The sequence below is a fragment of the Chlorocebus sabaeus genome, chromosome 11 (assembly GCF_047675955.1).
Source record: "Chlorocebus sabaeus isolate Y175 chromosome 11, mChlSab1.0.hap1, whole genome shotgun sequence".
Classification (NCBI taxonomy): Eukaryota; Metazoa; Chordata; class Mammalia; order Primates; family Cercopithecidae; genus Chlorocebus; species Chlorocebus sabaeus.
This window is the reverse complement of record NC_132914.1, coordinates 21379010-21402325: the sequence shown is the minus strand read 5'-3', so window position 1 is coordinate 21402325 and position 23316 is coordinate 21379010. Positions and strand designations below refer to the sequence as shown.

Below are 23316 nucleotides of genomic sequence, written 5' to 3'. Positions count from 1 at the left end.
ACCACTACCTTATTTTATTTTTAAATCAATTTGAATGGCTAGAAATGTCTTCCTTACATTTAAGCAAAATCTGACTGCTCTATGTTCTATTCATTTGTCCAAATATCACCTTACAGAACTACAAAGAGAAAAATTTCACTCCCTTTACACTTTTTTTTTTTCTTTTTTCTTTTTTGAGACAGTGTCACATTCTGTTGCCCAGGCTGGAGTGCAGTGGCATGATCTTGGTTCAGTGCAACCTCCACCGCCTGGGTTCAAGAGATTCTCCTGCCTCAGCCTTCCGAGTAGCTGGGATTACAAGTGCGCACCACCACGTCCAGTTAATTTTTTGTATTTTTAGTAGAGACGGCATTTCACCATATTGGCCAGGCTGGTCTCAAACCACTGGCCTCAAGTGATCCACCCACCTCGGCCTCCCAAAGTGCTGGGATTACAGGCATGAGCCACCGCGTTGATAACTGAAGAGAGCACAATTTTTCTCCCTCTCTTGTTTTTCATCATAAATTCTCTTTCATAAGCTAAACTTCCACCTCATTTGGGACTCCGTTTCTAGACATATTGATTGTTTATGTAAGTGCATCAGCTTTTGAATATCCTTCTTGAAATTATATACTCAGAACTGAATTCAACACTGCAGAGGTCATCTGGCCAGTGCAGAATTTATTGAATTTATTATTCTGTTCTGTATGCCATAAATACTAGTGTTAGTTAGTGAAGCCCAAAGTGCCACTTGCTGTTAGAAAAGCCACATGATTTTGGGCTTGAAGTCAATCCAAATAATAATTATTTTTTTTTGAGATGGAGTCTCGCTCTGTCGCCCAAGTTGGAGTGCAGTGACTCAATCTCAGCTCACTGCAACCTCCGCCTCCTGGGTTCAAGCCATTCTCCTGCCTCAGCCTCCTGAGTAGCTGGGACTACAGGTGCCCGCCACCATACCCTGCTAATTTTTTGATATTTTTAGCAGAGATGGGGTTTCATCATGTTAGCCAGGAAGGTCTCAATCTCCTGACCTCGTGATCCGCCCACCTCAGCCTCCCAAAGTGCTGGGATTACAGGCATGAGCCACTGCGCCCGGCCAGTCAATCTAAATTTTTTAAATCTTACTTTTTGTTTCTTCATTTGCTTATGAAAAAATATGCAGGTACTTTCCATACTGAAGTTTTATTAAAAACTTAAGTGCAAAATTTTATTTCCTCCTCTGGAATTTTCCTAGTTTAGTATTTTGACTGAAGGTTAATGAGAAACCTTTCTAAATCCTTATTCTATCATTCATATATTAGATACATATTCTTTTTGATGTCAAAATGTAAACGTGCATTATTTTGGACATATTAATTAATGATAAAAATATTAAACGGGGTAATGCCTTAATGAGTTTTACAATTCTTCTCTTATACCATGATCTTGTTCTGTAAAAACTATTCTGCTGTAAATAGAACAATCCTTACAAGGTGATGAAAGAAGAGAGAGATATACTATTGTAACCCTAATTCCCTCATAAATAATTAAATGAATTTTTAAAATAAAAATATATAGAACATCTTTATCTTTTAACCTCTTAAAGACATTATTTATATACAATGTACAGAAAGTATTTGTAGAAGACAGAGCAAGCAATACAGAATATCAGTTTTCCAATTCCATAGTTTCTCTAAATGAAGCTGATATTAAGAAGTTAATCTGGTGACCATTATAGGGATGATTTTTTAAAACATGATTTAAAAAAAAACTTTAAATGTGATTACCAAGGTTAGTACATTTGGAAAAGAATAATGTTAATAAAATATCTTGCATTTTTTCATATCTCCATAAAGATAATGATTTTATTTTTAATATAAGGCATGCTTATGACAACACATTCATTTAGAATAACCCATTTATGCATATATGTTTATTAATGTGGTGACTATATGTCAGCTTTTTCCAAGTGGTATTAAAATAGATATTACTTGTATCCGCATTTATCAATGTACCCAGCCTTTAAAAATTAACATCAACCAATTTTGCTTGTCTCTTTGAAAATTAATCCTTTCCATTTTCTCTAATTCTTTTCCATACTCTCTAAACTACTTCTTTACCCATATTCTCTAAATTCCCATAAGGTCAAACATCGTAAAATAAATTTAACAAAGTATATATGTATTAATGGGAATAATGTATACATTATGAAAAATGAGATTATTTCTACGCAATTTTCTAGCTATCAACAAAAATACCGCATCAAATATAGAACATTTTAATATTCATTAAATCTACCCAGCTTTTGTATATTATTCGCTGTACTGTGCCGTATGTTTGAAATGTTGTCTCACACGAAAAGAGAGACGGCTTCAAGCATTTGATATCTAGTATAACAAATGAGAGCCTCTCCTATGCTTCTAGCTATGCATATAATATGTGTAACACTGTTCATTCCCCCCAAAATTGTTGACTTTCTAGGCTGTATCCACTGATTAAAGTTCCACAACCACCAATGCATAAAATGATGAACACAGAATGTCTTTTAAACATTTGGAAGCCATAGACGCTATTTATATCCCTATTTTTTCCGAATTAATATTGGCAGAAATTCACTCCAGATAAAAATAGTTGATGTTTTAAATTAGTTAATAATGTCCATAAAGCACTTATAAAGGAACTTAAAGTTAAATATTATTTTATTAAACATAAATATTAATGCTTTTCTTTTATACTAATAGAATTTGTCAAGAAGAAATAACATCCATAATACATACATAAGCATCTCTTATTCATAAATAAGTACAGAAACTAGATGAATTCTCCTGGAATATCTCTATAAAGTTATGATGTTAGTGATGCACTTAAACCTCTAATGCTATTTAAAGAAGATACTACCATTATATCATTTCAAACTTGCACTGAATTACTAGCAATACTCATCGTAATAAGAAAAACGAACAAATACTTTTTAAGGAAATCTCAGTTTGGTATGATTATTTATCATGTGAAGTTAAAATAATGCTTTTTTCCTCTCCTGTCTTTTTCCATAAACAAAAGCCACAGTGCCAAGACCAAAACATAAAAAACAGTTAAATTATATATTTTTCTTCTTTTTGAACAGAAATAGTAATGCCAAGTTCAGTTTGTTCCATTGATTTTAAGCCAAATAAATGGCAAAAAATAGTGAAAAGCCTGGTCATATCATGTGTCATAAGCTTCTATTAAAGTCCTTATGTAAATTTCAGATCCCTAAGCTGCATGAGACAGAATCACTCCTGAGCTCAAAAGTTCCATGTGATAAGAAAAAAAAAAAAAAAAAAAAAAAAAGGGAGGAAGTAGGGGGGAGTGGTCATATGCCTAGAGAATGAGAACACATATTCCTGTATGAAAAAGTCAATATTTAAATACTATCTACTCCTTAAGTAATGACTACATGACAAATCATTCCTCATCCAACAATTTCAGTTTACAGTCAAAGTAATAATATGCTATCCTACAATAAGGTATCATGGATATTAAAATGAGGGGATCTCAACTTACCTGTAATGCTTTAGAAACAGAAAAGCCTGAAAGCAGGGGAATAGCATAAATAAAACAAAAGGCTTTTTGGCTTTATTATTTATGCTTTAGATATAATTTCGCTAATTCCTCAAAGGCTGCTATATTTTATTATGGATTAACAGAGTTCCTCAAGACACACGGGTTCAGCAAAGTTTACTTGAATAAATGAAACTCTAAGTTCATAAATTATAATGCTTTCCTTTATTTTAGAACTATTAATTAAAAATTCACTATACACAGGGTTGCCATAATCAGTATAAAACAAAACTGGCTGCTGCAATTTTACTATTTAGCAAAACTTATTTAAAGTCATGCTATATTTCTCCATGAAAAAGAAAACTAAATTGTCCTAGGATTACATTTCATAAACATATAGTTAATTGGAATACTCCTTAAAAACTCATGCAAAGGCCTAAAAATGCAATAATCGTGCATATACTACCATATTTTCGAGGTACCAGAAGAGAAATGTCACCACAGTTATAGCACTAAGTCACCGTAAAACTGAATAGGGACAATAAGCAGCAAAGGTGGAGTTAAGACCTGTCAATCCCCCAAATCATCATTCATTCCCAGTATCAAAAAAAAAAAAAAAAAAAATTCACTGCGTGTTTCTAACTTCAATATGGCTTCAATGGCCATGTTCTTTTTGCTTCATGAGATGGTCTTTTCTATATTTCCCAATCATCATCTTTGACAGACAACTTCTTTCCATTCCTCTGCTCCCAGTCTTGAGAACTAGAGCTTTTACATCTGTTTGCACTTCATCATGATGTAGTTTATTTTTGCGATTTCTACTCCATCTATTTGTCTCACCCACAATTTTCTGAGAAGTTTTTTCTCCCAAACTTAAAAAAAAAAACAAAAAACTCTTTTAAGTGTGTATCGCTGATACTATGTAAACAACTTTCTCTAAAATCAGGGTTAAAATGATTTGAAAACAAAGAATATGATTACAAAATTCTCAAATTGAAATAGTTGTAGAGATCCAAGTGGAAACTGTCACCCAGAAGTATTTAAACACAACACCATAGAACTCAGCAAGTAAACTGTTTTGATGCAAGTTTGATAACTTGCAGATTTCCAATAAGAATAAGCTTTAACTTGTAACACTTAAGAGTTTTCCAAGAATTGCTTATTACACAATGCATCACCATCCAACAAGGGGAAAACAAAAACAAAAACAAAAATTCTATGATCCAGAAAATGAAATCTAACAAGAAGCTTCATTTGTGTGACTTTTAAGATCATTTTAGTTCATTAATACCACTAATATTATTCCAGACTTTTTCTTTGTAGTTATCAGCCCTGCTAACTTTGGGTTTACTTATGTTTACACGATGGCTGAATTTTACATAAAATGGGACAATCACTTAAGGTTGACAACATAACTGCTAAGCCATCTTTGTTCTCCCAAGGTAAAACCTTTTAAGAAAATCAGTACCTTTGATGAGAATATAAAATCTTATGGGGAATGCTATTAAACAACATTTTAGTTTGTTCCCTAGAATGGCTATAAAGAAAAATTCCTGTACCATAAATGTTAATGCTATTAGAAATACATATTTATACATATAGCCTGGATATGTATTAATAAGAAATTAAAACATTCAATTTCTCCAAATTAAAAAAAAATTGTCTCAAGCGTGTACTAAAAGTCTATATCCTCTGTTTTTTTGTTAGTATATGAAAATGGATGTTAATATTCATCGTAAAAGATCAACCATTTTCCAGTTTCTTTGCCTCAATTCACCCTCTCTAGTTAACTGTCCTTACTACCATATAACCTCCTCCACCCTATATCACCTTTACCTACCTCTGTATCGAATTATTTGTTCTAGTTAATACATCCTAGTCTTAGATTTCAATCTTCTATGAGAACCTCATTATTTTTGGCACAATCTTTTTTTATCAGTTTTATCTATAAGTGGAGTAAAAATAAAAAGTCCATACACAAAACTTCCCTTTTAGAGTATGTTGCCAGGATTAATAAAAAACAAGATCTTACTAAATGCTACAGATGGCATAAAATCACTGAGCGTAAGATAAAAATGATTTCCCTTTGTCAGATATTGCAATTCAAAGATAAAGTTAACTGTTATCAAGTTAGCATATTTTTCTCCTGTTATTCTCTCAAGTGGAAGGCAAAACTTGAGAGTTGGAAAATTTTCAGAATGTGCTTGTTTAGAGGAACGTACATGCAAAACACTTGCATTAATTTTCTTAATGTTTACAACAAGATATCTGGGGGAAAGAATATAATGAAAGTCACAACTGCAGCATTGGTCAGAAACTATTTGTGGCTTAAAGTGATAGGTATTATTTTTGTTTTTATTTCTCTCAAAATATGCTTTTGTACACTTAGTAAAATTGACTATTGCATAAACTATTTGCAGTCCCTGCAGATAAATATCTATTGTCAGTGGTCGTTTATTTGATTTCTTTGTTTCATTTCAAATGAAGTACCACAAGTTGTGATTTGGCTAAACAAACACAAGGTAGTGCCCATCTCATGGGAATGATGTCCACAGGCCCCAACATAAGAGGGTCATTCAATAAGTATTAAACAACATGTCTACTAATCTATAAACATGGGGAAAACAATAAAAGCATAAATGCCAGTGGCAATTTTCCCTTTTATTTCTGTGGATTTGATTCCTGTTCATCAATGTTCTTTTAAGAGACCAGGGCCCGTAATCAAGAGTGACTTAATCAAGGTCATCCATCAGTTTCCCTGAAACACGTGTTCCATGAAAGCACTGTGAGGACAGCGCCAAACTCTCCTTCCTCCTGCAAATCACTCGAACATATAAGTGTGGGAAGAGTACATTCCCCCCAACCAACACCCAGCCATTAGATTTCTTGGACATAATTCCACTCTGAGAAAACTACTTCAGAGTGAAATGAATATGTTCTTTAAAATTTCTATTTGATAGACTTAAAGATGAAACCTGAAAACCTGCAAGCATAAATGCTTGAAGAAGCATGTTCTCATTTTCCTATATAAAGTGTTAAGATTAATCACTAAATATTTATTTACTATGTTCCATACACCTGACAATGAAATTATGCGGTAATTTCAGTGGTTTTCAACTAGAAGCAAAGTTGCCTCCCAGGGGATATCTGATAATGTCTGGAGACATTTTTCTTATCACAACTTGGGGACTGGGGGTGTTGTTTCTGGCCTCTACTAGGTGGAGACCAGGGATGCTAGACAAGTAATATACTAGTGGGTTTAGTTGTTAAAGAGAAACACTGTTTTCCCTTCTCTGAGGACAAAGAGAAACGTCTCCCCATCCTCTTGACACTGTGTGCGCTGTGGACATTGTCAACAATATCCCTACTATGATAGATTTGCTAAAAACTGTGTCCTGTAGTTTGTCAGTACAAACTAAAGACATAATACTCAACAGTAACTAAATAAAAGCAATTTCAAAGAGTGGGGGAAGAGTATAAAACAACTGTCCAACAGTACAGAACTGACTGAAGGATAAAATTTTAAATATCTAGAGGAAGACCTAATGGAGAAGACAGATATGGTATTTAGGTCCCTTCCTGTCACTATTACATGCAATGACAAGGCCATCCTTACAATAACTGAGACCCTAGGCAAATATGTTTTGTGTCATCCCTGTTAGTATAAGCAAAATTTAAACAAATTTCTCAAAACAACAAGCAAATGAAAAACCCCAAAACCAAACTGTCTTTGGAGAGCTGCCATAAATTAAACAATTATAGGAACAATTTCTGAACGAATATTGAATGTTGTTAGGTTGATATATGGAAAAATGAAAAAGGAGGAAGAAATGCAAGTGAAAGACATTATGTTTGTAGAAAAAGTGGCACTGGCAGCTAGCTCCAGGGCATAAATTATTCCCTGGTAACATGTCAGACATTTGGGAGATGTAATAATGAGCTCCCAATCTGCTCACATTAATCCCTTGGAACAAATTCCTGGGAAATATGGCTGGTCATCTTTCTAAAATGTATTAAAAGGAATTAACTTCAAATAAATACATATGGCATTACTCCAGATAAATCTGAAAAGGCATTTAAATTACTCTCCACATTCTCTTATCAAAAACAAATGATTTAACCTAGAAAAGAAGTGACCTGTCACTGAATCAGGCCATTAGTAGGCAAACGATTAAGTTAATCAACTTCAGTAGCTATCACTATCAGATCCATTCCCTTGAAATTACGGACAAAAAAGTAAAGCACAATGACTCCTCATCAAAATTCATCATCGAGACTTAACAGTATGATATAAAGACTAACTGATCTAGGCAATTGCTTTTAGTCTAGAGTTTTTATAATTTGTTGCCTCCAGGACTTGTTAAACCACTAAAGACATGCTCCAAAAAAGGCCATGGGTCATTTTAAAGCATACTGACAGTCTAATGCATTAATAACTTTTTTTCCATTGGAATACTCAGCTATCTTCCTGTATTTTACACTTAATACTTGAATTATTTAGACTCATACAAACCAGAATTTTATTATCTAAAGAAAGACTTCAATCATTTGAAAACCAGATGGACAATACAGCATTTTGTTTCTTGTAAGTACTTTTAAGTGCAGCTAATAAAGTCTGGCTGGTAGCCAAAATACCAATAATGTACTAAATAACAAAAAACTTGCTAGTTTTTCACTATTGGTAAATAAAGGCCTGAGGGTTCCAAGTATATTAAAATGTTAGGAAGTTTACAAATTCACAAACTGAACTAATCTTTTCCACAAAGAACCTCCACTAGGTGACAAGTAAATTATCGGCCCCTTGGAATCGCCTCCTACCATTTTTAAGCTTTTCAAAAAAAAAAAGCGGCCGGGCGCAGTGGCTCACGCCAGTAATCCCAGCTCTTAGGGAGGCCGAGGCGGGCGGATCACGAGGTCAAGAGATTGAAACCATGCTGGCCAAAATGGTGAAACCCCGTCTCTACTAAAAATACAATTAGCTGGGCGTGGTGGCGGGCGCCTGTAGTCCCAGCTCCTTAGGAGGCTGAGGCAGGAGAATGGTGTGAACCCGGGAGGCGGAGGTTGCGGTGAGCCGAGATCGCGCCGCGGCGATCGCGCCACTGCACTCCAGCCGGGGCACAGGGCCAGACTCCGTCTCAAAAAAAAAAAAAAGCATATTTTCTGTTGCCTCTTTTTACTTCCCACTGGAAAACTTCCCTTCAAGAACAAAAAATAAAAATGAAGAAAAAACAACAAGTAATTGCCTTCTGAGAACTTCATCCCAACTTCATTTGGTATTACTGGGAACACTGCCAGACAAAGGAGTTCTGCATGGGGCTGGAAGTTTATTTATCATTTAGCGTCTTTCCTACATTTGGATGATCTACTATTTGACAGTTATATACTTTTAAAAAAAAGAAAGAAGAAAAATCAGCCAGAAAGCTATGAGTGAGCTGACAAATTATGAAAGAAAATTACTGAGAATAAAGTAATATAAGTAAGCCTGAATGACATTCTTGCGGCGTCTAAAAAGTCATATGCAATTAAGGGTTGGAATTTACTAGAAGAAAGGTATTTTTCTATAGGACAAGTATTCGATATGAACGGTGCATCTTAAATTCTGTGATAATGCATATATGATACAATTTTGAAGTACGAAGGGAAATTTAAGAAAATCCCTTATTTATTAACTATCCAGGGAGAAGCCAGGGGAAGCTTAACTCTATCCTAGCAATGATTAAGGCTGAGGTAAAAAAAAGAAAAAAATTAGATGCTGCTAGACGCCAACGTTTTATCTATTTCTGATTCCTCAAAGGCTAAAAAAAAGTACCTGATATATATCCATGTTTTGCAAATCAAAGTAAAATATGTTAAAATTCATCTTGCAGGCTAGCACACGCACGTCTCAGAGAGCTCTCTGCTTTTTACTGGGCAGGAATCAAGCGAGTTCCCTTTTTTACATATCTAAAACAATATTTTTCTAGCATTCAAGGTTTTTCACTATTATATCCTCAATCCTACCAAGAAAATTGAAGTCAATAGGTTCATAATATCTTTTTAATGTTACAGTATCTGTCCTTACTTTTTTTTTCTCTCTCTCTCATTCTGCTAGAAATATTTCTACTTTTTTTTTTTTGAGACAGAGTCTGGCTCTTTCTTGCAGGCTGGAGTGAAGTGGCGCAATCTTGGCTCACTGTAACCTCTGCCTCTCTGCCTCCTAGGCTCAAGCTATTCTCCTGTCTCAGTCTCCCGAGTAGCTGAGACTACAGTCGCATGCCATCATGCCTGGCTAATTTTTGTATCTTTAGCAGAGGTGGGGTTTCACCATGTTGGTCAGGCTGGTCTCAAACTCCTGACCTCAGGTGCCACCTGCTTTGGCCTCCCAAAGTGCTGGGATTACAAGCATGAGCCACTGCCCCTGGCCTCTACTTTCTTTTCAAAGCTTCCCCATCTGTACTTTTCGGTGAATTTATCCAGTATTTCATTTGCAAACAGTGCCAGTTTCTGTGATGTAGTGTAAATGGCTGATATGGGGTGGGGGTGGGGGTGGGTCTCCTGTGAGGAAAATACATAAAGAAGTGCCAAAAGGACCACTCTGGAAGAAAGCACATTCCCTTCCCTGAACCTTCACCAATAATGAGTCCTGAATCAGCTCACTATTGAGAATTTTCAGTGTTTTCTTTTCCACACTAATTCTTTTCATCGGCCAGTAATTAAGACACATATCTCACCTTAGCATTAAAAATAACTAACTAACTAACTAAATAAATCACTCTTGCTGCCACCTCTTGCTGCAATCCCAACTTTCTTTTAAAACAAAGCTCTTCCAAGAGACTCTTCTGGTATCTTACACTTTTCTCTTCTGTATTTTTCTTTCCACTACTTCTTTCTCAAAACTGTTTTTAGAAAGTTCACTAATGTCCTCCTAATCACTAAACCCAAAGACATCTGCTACATTTTAATTTTCCTGAACCTTGGTCTGTGATCTTATTCCTCTCCTTAAGTCCTTATTCAGAACTTTTGGTTCTGAATCATCTCTCCTCCCCCTGGTCTCTAGTAAGACCATGCGTACTCATATTAACTCAGCTTGTTTCTAGTCTTTACTAGAATCAGACTTTTCTTCTGTTTTTTCTTTTAATTTTCTTCTGGGAGTCTATCTACTGGTGGAGCTCAATTATCTCCTGTATGATTAGCATTCCCAAACTGACACCTTTTGTTCTAATCAGGCCTCGAGTATGTGTCTGTAACTTCGTTTTGGAATTGTCATCTTCACTTATCACTTAATATTGCTAACCCTGAACTCATCATCTTCCATCTAAACTGTTCTGTGTTAATGGTCCTAATTCTTATAGTACTCAGTTTCAAACTCTTGACCCTCTTATCTTCCTCTGCCTATCTAGTCAATAAAGTATAGCATTATCCAGATTATTCCTTCACAGTAATTGCTGTAAGAGTTGCCATCCACAAGTATTTATACAGAAGTTATAAAAAATTCACATATATTCAAATGTGTCCCACACTCTTCTCAGTTCAGACTTTTACTAAAGCTTTTTCATCCACCTTTTCCTCTGTACTTTTGAAAGTTTACCCATCCTTAAAGCCACACCTCAGATACCATCAATTCTCAGAGGTATTTCCTAGTCTACTAGGGAGTAAGAAATACTCCTCCACCAAAATCCTATCTCACTTTGTATATATGCAGTCTTATTTTATTTTATTTTTTGATACGGAGTCTTGTTCTGTTGCCCAGGCTGGATGCAGTGGCACAATCTTGGCTCACTGCAACCTCCGCCTCCAGGATTCAAGAGATTCTCCTGTCTCAACCTCCCGAGTATCTGGGATTACAGGCACCCACCATCATGCCTGGCTAATTATTATTATTATTTTTTATTATTTTTAGTAGAGACGGGGTTTCACCATGTTGGAAAGGCTGGTCCCGAACTCCTGACTTCTGGTGATCTGCCTGCCTCGCCTCGGCCTCCCAAGGTATATATATAGTCTTATCACACTTTGTATATATGTCATTTAGTGATGGAGATTTTGTTGTGGGAACATCATAGAGTATACTTACACAAACCAGATGCTATAGCCTATTACACACCTAGGCTATATGTTATAGCCTGTTGCTCCTGGATTACAAATCTGTGCAGCATGTTACTGTGCTGAAAAGTGTAGGCAATTGTACCAAATGCTATTTGATCTAAACATAGAAAAGGCATAGTAAAAACATGGCATTATAATTTTATCTGACCACCATCATACATACTGTCATTCACAGATACGTCATCATGCACCACATACTGTATGTAATGTTGCATCTACCAGATTGCCTTATATGTGAATTATGTATACAAATATTACTCTATTTCCAACCATAATTTGTGAGCTCTTGGAAAGCAGTAACCTTGTCTTTCAAGTTTTCTTCAGTTAGACCCACCACAGTGCTGTAAACACAGCAAGTGCTTAGAAACCAGTTCTAAATTAACTAAGATGGAACTTGAGCAAGGCTTTGGAGTAAACTATTGAGAGGTCTATGTTCAAGTGCAATTTGTCTGAAGTTCCCCTTGAAAAGCTGGAAGACTTTAGACATATTGACCAAGGAGATAATACAATTAAAGAAGAGATCAATTATTCAAAACATGAACACATTATTATTGTTATTATTATTATTATTATTATTTTGTCAGTAGGGAATTGAAATCAGATAAGAGGTTATTACTCAAGGCTTAATTTATCTACCGGCAATTTCCAAATTCTTTGGAAATTCTCTTTCTTTTTAACGTTTTTTGCTATGGTTCTTATTGTTCTTATCTTTTGGTGTGTTGTGTTTATTTTTTACTTTGACAGTTTGCATCTGAGTTGAGGAATCAAAATGGGACAAAGGTATACTATATTTAGAATAGCTATTTTGCTGGTTAAGAGATCCAAAAAAGACTTGCTGTTTATAATGGTAATTCATGCAAGCCTATTTTAATGCTTTTGCTTTTTAGAACCACCTCAGGCTTTCAAATGTAATCAAACTTCATTTATGAAAATAGTTTATGTTTATATGTGGAATTCTCACATATTCTAGCTATAGGCAATATTTGGAATTTTAAAAATTTTGTTCTATTTATGCTGAAAGTTAACAAAAACAATACTGTACAATTGTGAGGTTTTTTTTTTTTTGACAATTTATGTTGACATAGTAACCAATCTAAACCTGAAGATAAAGTATACCAAAGCAAAATAGAGAGTAAATGATGTATATCTTAAACAATAATTTTCTGTATATAACACTACATTGCTTTGAAGAGACATGTCCTCAACAACTTGCTTGGCATGTTTTGAATATCAAAATGTTTTGGTAGCAATAATCAGAAACCATGGACCTTCTTACTTGCAGTTATCTTTACCTTTTTACTGGTTTAGAATCACAAAGAATTTACTCTATGTTAATTTAATCCCTTCATTACTGACCTTGCAGCAAATTCTCACTTAAAATTTTATAGATGTGTACAGAGGGAGAGTTTTCAGAGAAACTGAAGGGGAGGTGAGAGTGAGGGAAAGGAAGTAAGGCATAAATTCTTTTAGATGATCCTAATTTAATTGGTTTACATTATTTACTAATCAAATTGATGATGGACAGAAATAAAATCAGTCATTAAAATGTGAACTACAACAATTGATTGACTTGGTTGTATTTTCCTAGTGACCTAAATTAAATAGTTATTCATACAAATTTAATGACAACACAAGAACATATCAGCTTTGTAAAACACGTGGGAGAATCCCCCACTTTCCAATGAACTTTCATTTAAAGTATTGCACATTCAACTGCCTTTTGTAAATTATATATTTTTTAGTGGCGAATACAGAATGTGTGCAACAGAAGCAAACATTTCCACCTACTTAATTTTTATTTTACATGTTTACAGTCAGGTAACCATAGGCTGCCATGAGAGAAATTATTTTTATATTTCTTCACAAAGTGCTCTAGGAGAAGAAATAATATTCTTAGTGTAAAGCTCAGTCTTTATTCTGTCAGGAAAAGTAATTATGGAAGCAAAACAAATCCACATTGTCTAATTAGGTCATTAAAAAGCATAAATGCGTCATGGAAGCTTTTCTCCTTGCCTAAGACATAAAGTAAGACAATGAAAACAGTCTAGTAATATAGAAAGATTTAGAATTTGTTTCTTTTCAAAAATAATAGGTCCTTTCATCTTTCTGTTTCCCTCAGATGAAGAGAGTTAATTTAGAGACAAAATCTTGTAATTAGTTCAGAGTTTAGTCTGATTATATTTCAAAATATTTAACCAAAAACAGGAAGCTGAAGAAAAAAACAAAATACACAGAAAATTGTCAAAGGAAATGCATAAAGAGAGTGGGTTGCTGATCAAAATGTATTCTGCAGAGACAAGATGAATATAAAATCTATAAACCAATCTGGGATACCAGAAAGCTCTTAGGAGGAATATCCTGGCATCTGCCTTTGGGATTTGAAATCCAGAATTTAATTATAGTTAACTTAAATAAAAACAAATGGCATGGTTATTTCGCCTCTTACTCTCTCTACTTTTTATTATATCTTGAGTTTTAGGAAACCCATAGCTGAAAATGTTAAGAAACGAAACATGAAAAAGAAACTTGCCTGAGATCCTCTTGACCCTCGTTTGTGGTCCCATTCTGAATGTCCCATGAGCTGTAAAGATGATAATTACAATAAGTTAAATGATTATTTTACCCGACAAACACTTTTCTTCTTTATTTTAAAGAATAATCAGGTTGTTCCAATCTTTATTAGTAATATATTAAATAGCTATCATGAATAAATTAACACGCCTAAATTAGTAGCAAACTCCTGGTTTAATAGCTAATATTTCAACTTCTAATCATTTTGAGAGTATTTTAATATCACTGTGTGATAAAATAAACTACTGTATAGCTCTGTCAGGAACATCCTAGATAGATGTTAAACCATGTATAGCTTTATTTGCATGTTATTAAACCTTTCGCTTCTTAAGAAAATATTCTGGGTAAATTACTACTATAGTTAAACCTGCTACCACAAATTATAAGAACCAGAAGGCCAAATTAGTTCAATAATTTTTAATCCTCCTTCAAAACTGTAAAAATCTTGAAAGTTCTAAAGAGTAAAATTATTAAATATTTAATGTGAAATATGCCCAGATAGTCATAAAATGTAGATTTTCAATAATAACCTATAAAATATTATCACGTTATTTCTATGGTGGTAATAGCCCTGAACTACCTTGCTTACAAAGAATAATATTTACTTATGGAAAATAACATTTAACGTTAAGAATATTAAGGAAATACAAGATATTGACTGAGAGAAATGAAACTCCATTCATCTGTCAGTAATCTCATGACTCATCAGTACCAACTGAAGAAGTATCTACAACTAATAACTAGCACAAGATGGACTATAAATGAATTTATGTACATTATTAGCTTTTCTATATAACAGCAATGACTCCTAAGTAGACTTAACAACAAACAACTGTTCACAATAGCAACAAAAATAATATGCCTTTGAACATTATCAAGAAATGTTTGATAACCATATACAAAAAATGGTAAAAATTTACTGATGGACATACAGTGCTACTGGTAAAGAAGACTTAATTCTATAAACTATTGAGTGCTCAGTTCTACTCAAACAAATTTAACTAGATTTCAGGTTTAACTAGATTGCAATAAAAAGCTAATAGTATTTTTAATTTTAAAAAAACATAAATTTCATTGGAGAGTATACACATATATAATCAGTTATGTCAGATGAATAAGTATAGCAATACAATGCAGAACATGAGAACTATAGCTCATGATGTTATACGGTGTGCTGAAGTTTGCTAAGAGGCTACATTTTAGGTGATTTCACCAGACACAAAGAAAGTTAAAACTGTGAGAGATGTTAATTCACTTGACCTTAGTAATTATTTTACATTGTAAATATACATCAAAATATCATGTTGTACACCTCAAGTATATACAATAAAAAAGAACTCATTAGAGGTCCGGGCACAGTGGCTCATGCCTGTAATCCTAGCACTTTGGGAAGCCAAGGCAGGCAGATTACCTGTGGTGAGGAGTTCGAGACCAGACACTGTCTCTACTAAAAGTACAAAAATTAGCCAGGCGTGGTGGTGTGTACCTGTAGCCCCAGCTACTTGGGAGGTTGAGGTGGGGAAATTGCTTGAACCTGGGAGGCAGAGGTTGCAGTGAGCCAAGATTGCGCCACTGCACTCCAGCCTGGGAGACAAAGTAAGATTCCATCTCAAAAACAAAAAAGAATCCATTAGAAAATGTTACAAGTGATGAAAATACCTTTCTGGTTGTTAAAATATATTATAAAATTTAACCAAATTTTGGGATAATTGTTTAGCATTAAAATGCAAATGAATGAAATAATTTGGAATAAATATACGTATGTGTACCAACAAAATATAAAAAAGAAAATATCAAAAATATTTTGTATTTGATGAATTATTCAACTAATGAAAAAAAAGGAGTTCGTGACCAGCCTGGCCAACATGGTGAAACCCCTTCTCTACTAAAAATACAAAAATTAGGTGGGCGTGGTGTGGCATGCCTATGATCCCACCTTCTTGGGAAGTTGAGGCAGGAGAATTGCTTGAACCTCAAAGGCCAAGATTGCAGTGAGCGGAGATAGCACTGCTGCACTCTAGCCTGGGTGACAGAGTGAGACCCTGTCTCACAAAAAAAAAAAAAAAAAAAAAAAAAAGAAAAAGAAAAATGGACTTTTAGGGGAAAAAATAATTAGAGCCTAACCTTATATTAAATACTAATATTAATTATAAATTTAAAAGACAAATTTTTAAAAAGACAAACCTGTAAATATAAAATAGAATAAAATCCAGGCAAATATTCAACCTATTGGGAAATTAAAAAATTTAAAGAAATCTAAATCTTTTTTTAAATTTTTTTTTTTATTACACAAGAGGACAATTGATCTGGCTATATAAAACTTCAGAGTATTTGCATAAATGTCACATTGGTAAAGTATCTGTAGTAAACCGTAGGTAAAGAATAATATCTTCAGGACAGTAAGGGTTCTTACAAATTTGAAAGAATCCCAACCCTAGTAAAAAATTGAGGGAAGACTAAGAATAACTTACAAAATAAATAGATCTATGGAAAGAAATTTAACTTTATTGGAAGTAAAAGAAATTCAGTATAAACTATGATAAGATACTACTATTGCCTATTATATTTACAAATTAATAATGTTGAATATTCAGAAAAGAGGGAGTAAATTAAGCATCTATATTGCTACTATATAACAAATACACATATATACATTGTGTAGATATATTTACACATATATAAAAAATATATAATACATATATTCTTAAAAATTCATACCCTTTGAACCAGTAAACTAAGATATAAAAATTCAGTAACTATAATGTGCTACTAATTGTATATCCAACAAAAGGGAAATTACTCAATAGATTACAGTATATAAAATGATACCATATAGCAATTAAAATTTGGCTTCCAAGGCCTTTATAAAAAAGAACATGTGAACTGTTCATGCTATAATAAGTAAAAAACATAACAAACTAATTTAATGAATTTTAAGCTACTCATTTTTAACAGACATAGTCAATCATTTTAAGCCTTGGAATCACCATGATGATTTAATTGTAGTTTGGCTAGCACACAATTTTGGGTACACTGACCTAGATAATCATTATATAAAATTGAATGCTTACATAGTAGATATTTATTTAATGCCTTAATTTTTTAATTTATGGATTTATTAGTACTACATCATCTCAAAAATGTTTATTGATACTAATTTAAAGTTGACTATAATATAGTTCACAAGCAATAATTAACTAATGAAATAAATAATATGATTTAGAAACATAAATTAAAATCAGTCAATTAATTGTTCATTAGAACTATCAAAAACAATTCCTGACACATTTCAAACATTGACAATACCTTACATTAAAACAGGAGGACAAGATGATTATTTTTGGCAACTTTAAAGTGGCAATAAATTGAGCTGTAGGCCTCTAGTGAAATGATTTATCCACATCTTATGGAAGATTTATAAAATGCTGACTATTAAACCTGTTATCTCCCTTACTAATGAGTGTAAACTAACAGGATCAAAATAAGGTAGTAAATTCTCCTATCACAGCTAAAAAGGGCAAATTGATCTTACAAACACAAGTTGTAATCCATAATCTATTGATTTAAGAGAGAGTGTTTGATGATGACAGTAAGTCAAAAAGGAAACATTTTTGTAGGACCAGAATTAAAATAAGAAAAGCATGTAATCACGGCCTTCTGCCATTAATTATCTTAACAATGATGATTTTAGTCAAAGAACAAAAACACTCAAAGTGTAGACTAATTTAGGTCATCATTTAGTACAGAAGATAAGATCAATTTGGTAATTTGCAAATCAGAGCTTGTATGATGCATTTCAAAAAATTCACTAAGTTTGACTTTTTCTTTTAAAGCATAAAACAGTAAAATTTGCCAAGTGTGTTATGTATCAGAGAGTTATTTCCTGGCATTATATAATAAACTGAGAAATATGTAGGGCAAATAAATTTTTTCTATTCTTATTTATATATTAATATCATCTTTATATTATTGAAAAGTATGAGCTGACCAAGAATATGGTAGTATTTTTAAATGTACACTCTGGCTACTTTTTTCAAAGTAATAGGAAATGTTACAGAAATCTACATCCTATGTGAAATATATTCAAAAAGAATGAACTCTGCATATGACAAATGAGATACTGTAATGTTCTACAGTCAATAAGAGCACCAAAGGAAATGAACACGATATTTTTCCTTTTGGATTTGAAGAATACAAAGTATTTATCATTAAACTTCTATTTCTAATTAAAATAATCTGAGCCAAAATGTAGCATTTATTATTTCACTGTATTTCCTTCCTTCCTCCCTCCCTCCCTTCCTTCCTTCCTTCCTTCTTTTTTAATGCAAAGGAAGAGGCACTGGTGGGGGTAAGGACTGCGTAGTGTCAGCGCTTTATTCCTTCCCATGATTACAGCATCTGGCCACTAGATGGTGCATGGGGTGGAGAGTGAGAGATGTAAGGATAGACTTCATATTAGCACATGATGATATATGAATTTTTATCCTACTTGTACAAAAAAAATTTTACTGTCATAAAAACATTGTTCTCAGATAATGGCTGAATGACTACAATAAGAAGCATATTGTCAGAATCCTTTTAAAAGAAAACTACCCACAGTGTGATAAACTGACTTAGTATTACAGATTACTTAAAATAAAATGAGGCATTTAGCTACTGGTAAGTATTCCTGTTAAAGCAGAACCATAAGGATAAATGTTTCACAAACCCTAGCCCTACTTTCTTGATGTGTGATTACAACAAATTTTAAAAAAAATGGTTATTTACAATAAATAGTAAAGAAGACAGTTTGTACATTGAGGTCAATGAATTTCAGAATTAAGTGCAAAATGATGCTGATGTTGTTTCAAAGAGAAAGTCAAACCGTCCTTTCAATCAAACGGATAAGATTGGTGTTAAGTTGCAGATGACCAAAGTAATCATTTGACATTATCATAGTAGCAGATAAAAGACATTAATGGGTCACAGACAATGAGGAAAAGAAACAGAAACAACTGTGGAATTTTCCTTTTTGCAAAATAATTCATTGTGACTGAACTTTCAAGAGAAATGAATAGCAGCATGTTACTTAAGCAATTCTGGGGAAAGAGAAACTTTATTAAGATAATATGATACTCTTTTTGGAGAAGGAATGCTTACGATTTTAAGATTAGTTATATAAAGTTGCTGGAAATATAAAACAGAGAGGGAGAGACTGAGACTGGAAAAATAAATAAAAGTAAGTTTAAATATATTCTAGTTGATAAGAGTACATGACTACTTAATTCAGGGAGAAAAAAATGTTTGTCTCTCACCATCTATAAAAAATACCCTCTGGCTATTTTATGATTACTCCTCTGGGTAATGACATTTTAATAAGCATCTTACCAGAAGGTCTAGGGATATATAGGTCACCAAGGTTATGCCTGCAAATGGCAAACAAAATCTTTCCATCTGATGAAGAAATTCTCTAAAACATTTTTTTTAAAAAGAGTATCTTTCTTCTCTTCTCAGTTCTCATTAACCAAGATAGGCACAATGAAGACCCTTAAACTTATTCCTGGCAAACGAAGTAAACTTCCTTGAAAAGAAACACAATCTGTTATAGAAAGCATTTTGAAAATCCTAACTGCTTTGACACTAAGTCATTTTGATCCTTATGGAATAAATTCTCTCTCTCTTTTATTTTTAATAATAAATTTCTACATCACAGCCTTCAACTAACAGTATGTTACACAGTACTTAGCTCCAAGGAAAACAAAACTGCTGCCAAACACAGAATTTAAAAAGTTCACAGGAGAAGCAAAGAAGAAGTCAGTATGGAAACAAAAAGGTTCTATCCAAGCAGAGATATTTTTAACAATAGCATGAGAAATAAAGGTTGCTGAAAATATATTTCTGTAGGTAAAATATTTTGCTTTAATGTTAATATGTTTTTCTCCTGTTGTTTGTTTACATAAAAATTAACGCCTTTTTAGGGGCTTCTTGGGAGAAAAAATTCACCACAACTATTACTAAAGGGATGAAAGCTGAAGGAGGACTGTAACTTGATGGGAAATAAAAAAGTTATTCTTTGAGTGTACCTTAAAGAGGTGAGAAGTTTTAGATACGAAAAAAAAAGAGGGTAACGATGGAAAGTAATAGTCACCATAGTTAACTTTGCACTACTCTCAAGAAAACTATTCTTTTACAGCAGCTGAAGATGGCTAAAATATATTTCTGAAGACATACAAAACTAATATACATACAAGGATGTAAAGGTTACCACACAGTCCACTTTTTATTTCATCATTTACTCATCAAGTAAATATGTATTGTATGCCTATTATGTGCAAAGCACTGTTCTAGGCACCAACTGTATGTCACTGAACAAAACAAGACATATCTCTGACTCCTGGCTATTACATTCTAGTGAAGGAAGAAGATACACACATAAACATAATATACTAGGTGATGATAAAGCTATAAAGAAGCTTAGAATAGAATAAACAAAGAGAGAAGGAGTGGGGGTAATGGATGGTAGGGGCTGGAAGCTGAGGTAAGTTAATATAAGTACAGTAGATCAAAAAAGTCCTTTCTGAAAAAAGTGACATTTTATCAGATAATTGTATGAAGAGTCAGACACATGGGGGAAATGCATGCCAGATAGAGGAAATAGAAGATGAAAAGGCTCTGAAGCAGGAGCAGGAATGGTACCTTAGGAACAGCAAAGCATCTCCATGCTGAAATCTAAAAAGGGTTTGGATCTTTGTGATCATAGCCATATATTTGGTATTTACTATCTTCCTTTAGTACTAACTTGGTCTATAAGTTAATCATCAGCTTCATTAATTCAAAATTACAAGAAAAAATTCTCTAGGGAAATACTAATACACCAGGGATTCTTCTGTCCCCAAACTCTTACTTAATTCCATTCAATACAACAAGAATTTATAGCATATGCACCACATGCCACAAACGCATCCTTGTATTAGTCATACTACATAACACAGTTTTATTGTCGCTTTACATATGGGTTCTGTTTTTCAAGGGTCACCAAATGGATGACAGCAGGGGTTATCTTTTAGAACCACATTTACTCTGATGCACACAGAGTTTTCGATTTGATAAGAAACTAAAAGCTCTTCTTTAACCATGACATGTTTGATTGGATTCTTTCCTTGGCATACTCTTTTCCTTAATTTCTATGCTACCTATATTTGCTCTCTGCGGCATTCCATGGGAGAAGATGAGCCTGAACCGTGTGTTTCCCCTGCCTGTAGGCTCTAGCAGAGGTCAGTGCTCTGGACTGGCAAGATCTCTGATAGTTTAGGCCAGTCTCAGCCATTGTCTAATCATTTTGGGAAACTGTTCTTATTTTTTGGTGTTCCTTTCCTAGGTCTCTTCTTATCAATGGAGTAAGAATGTCAAAATTACCTTGCACTTATCAGAAAAGGAAGAGTGGAAATCTGCATTTGGTCTGGGGCTTAGGCCAAAGAAGCTAACAGAATTCCTGGGATTCCCATATACTGTTTCTCAGCCCTCCAGGCGTCAATACTGGGATTTGGGATCTAGAAAGACCTAATACAGGTGGTACTGAAAAAGATTTACCCACCTGCAAAATTTTTTTTAAACCTCTGCTGGCAGGAACCACCTGCATAACTTAATTTACAAACTAGAAGACCACATCAGCCTTGTGTGGGTAAAACAGATGTGACCAGCAGCCATACTCTCATAAGCAGAACACCTCGATTACAGCTACTTCATCACATCTCCACGTCTCCCCGCTCCTCAGATCAATCCCACTCTACAATGTATTATCAAGTGATGTTGATTTCATTGAAGATTTCATGGGGAGACGAAAGGACATCGTTACATTATACAAAAAACAGCAAAAAGCCATACAAATATCCATTCGATATCTCTTCGCAAATCTTTTCATCTTTTTTTTTTTTTTAGGTTTTTTGTTTGTTTGTTTGTTTGTTTTATTTTTGGCAGACACTACCTCTTGTCCTTTACTCTTGGGATAGGGCAAGAGGATTGTATCTTTTTCAGCATACTGGTCCCAGCCTTTCCTCCAGGATCTTTCTCAGGATCTAAATCTCTTACTGTTCTCCAAACAATTTAGCTTTCTCCTGTATTCCTCTTAAACCTTCAGACAAATTAGCAGGAACAAAGAGATTTCTTAGAATTCTTAAAATTGACCCTCCTTTAAAAAAGCACTGAGAGCCTGATACATAGCATTGTGACTGAAATTAACAGATACTTTTTCCTTTCACAGTTGGTGATAACTAGCTAAATTCCATCCACTTGGTTGATACTAAATCCCTGATTCTGACTCGTAGCATTTCAATATAGCAGCCAGTGTAAATTTCATAAGCACTGGAAATGAGAAGGCTTCAGATAGAGACAAATTCAGATATTCTGGAGTTTGAAATTCTAACCTCTCTATTACAATTTCTGTATCTATTTCTGATAACGATGTTCCCATATACTGCTTTAGAATGTTTCCATAATTCTATTTCTGTCCTTGTTATCACAATGATAATAATTACTCTAAACCTATATGCTGCCACTAATCTTACAAAGTTTCCATTATTTTCATTTAATACATCTGGTTTATCTTGATTACTTGAAATTTTTACAACTTTTATTGCTAATTTGCATTTTGGGGACTATTAATAATAATGTAATCATATCAGTCTCATGCTTAAGTTTTCCTATGAGGTATTTTATGAAAAATGGTAACAAAGCAAAATAAGCTTGTGAAATTCTGCAAAATATCATCCCTCCTTGGATAGTCCCAGTACCTGTTAGCATGTTACAGCTTGAGGAAGTTTTAAAGGAACTCAGTTGAAATATTTCTAGAAGTATGTGATTATAGAACCTTTTTTTTTTTTGTTTCAAAAGAGATTTACAGGTTTCCATTGAACACAAACACGTTTTAAGAAATATTTCCTACAGTTTTATAATTTTTAATACATAATTTCATCACCAAGAAACCATAGAGGCATATGCTCCATATTTTATGGATATGGAAATGAATTAAGACAGGAGAAATGTAACATAACCCAGCCAGTGGTTAAATACAGATTAAAATATAGGTTGGCTGGTTGCAAATCATAAACTTTTTTATTCCTGCTGTGCTACTTACAACAATAAATAATTACTGAGTCCAAACTAAGTATCAGGTCCTTGGTACTGAAG

General features: G+C 33.6%; 1 protein-coding gene across 2 annotated transcripts in view; it reads right to left on the bottom strand.

Moving 5' to 3' along the window:
- Nucleotides 1-23316, bottom strand: part of PDE3A (phosphodiesterase 3A) — a 308603-nt gene that overhangs the window by 108847 nt on the left and 176440 nt on the right. The window contains exon 2 of one of the 2 annotated variants that reach the window (XM_007967850.3): nt 14111-14161. The exons of the other annotated variant lie outside the window; for it this stretch is intronic. Coding sequence (XP_007966041.1) covers nt 14111-14161 — 51 coding nt within the window. The remainder of the gene's footprint in view (nt 1-14110; nt 14162-23316) is intronic. 2 annotated transcript variants of the gene reach the window in all.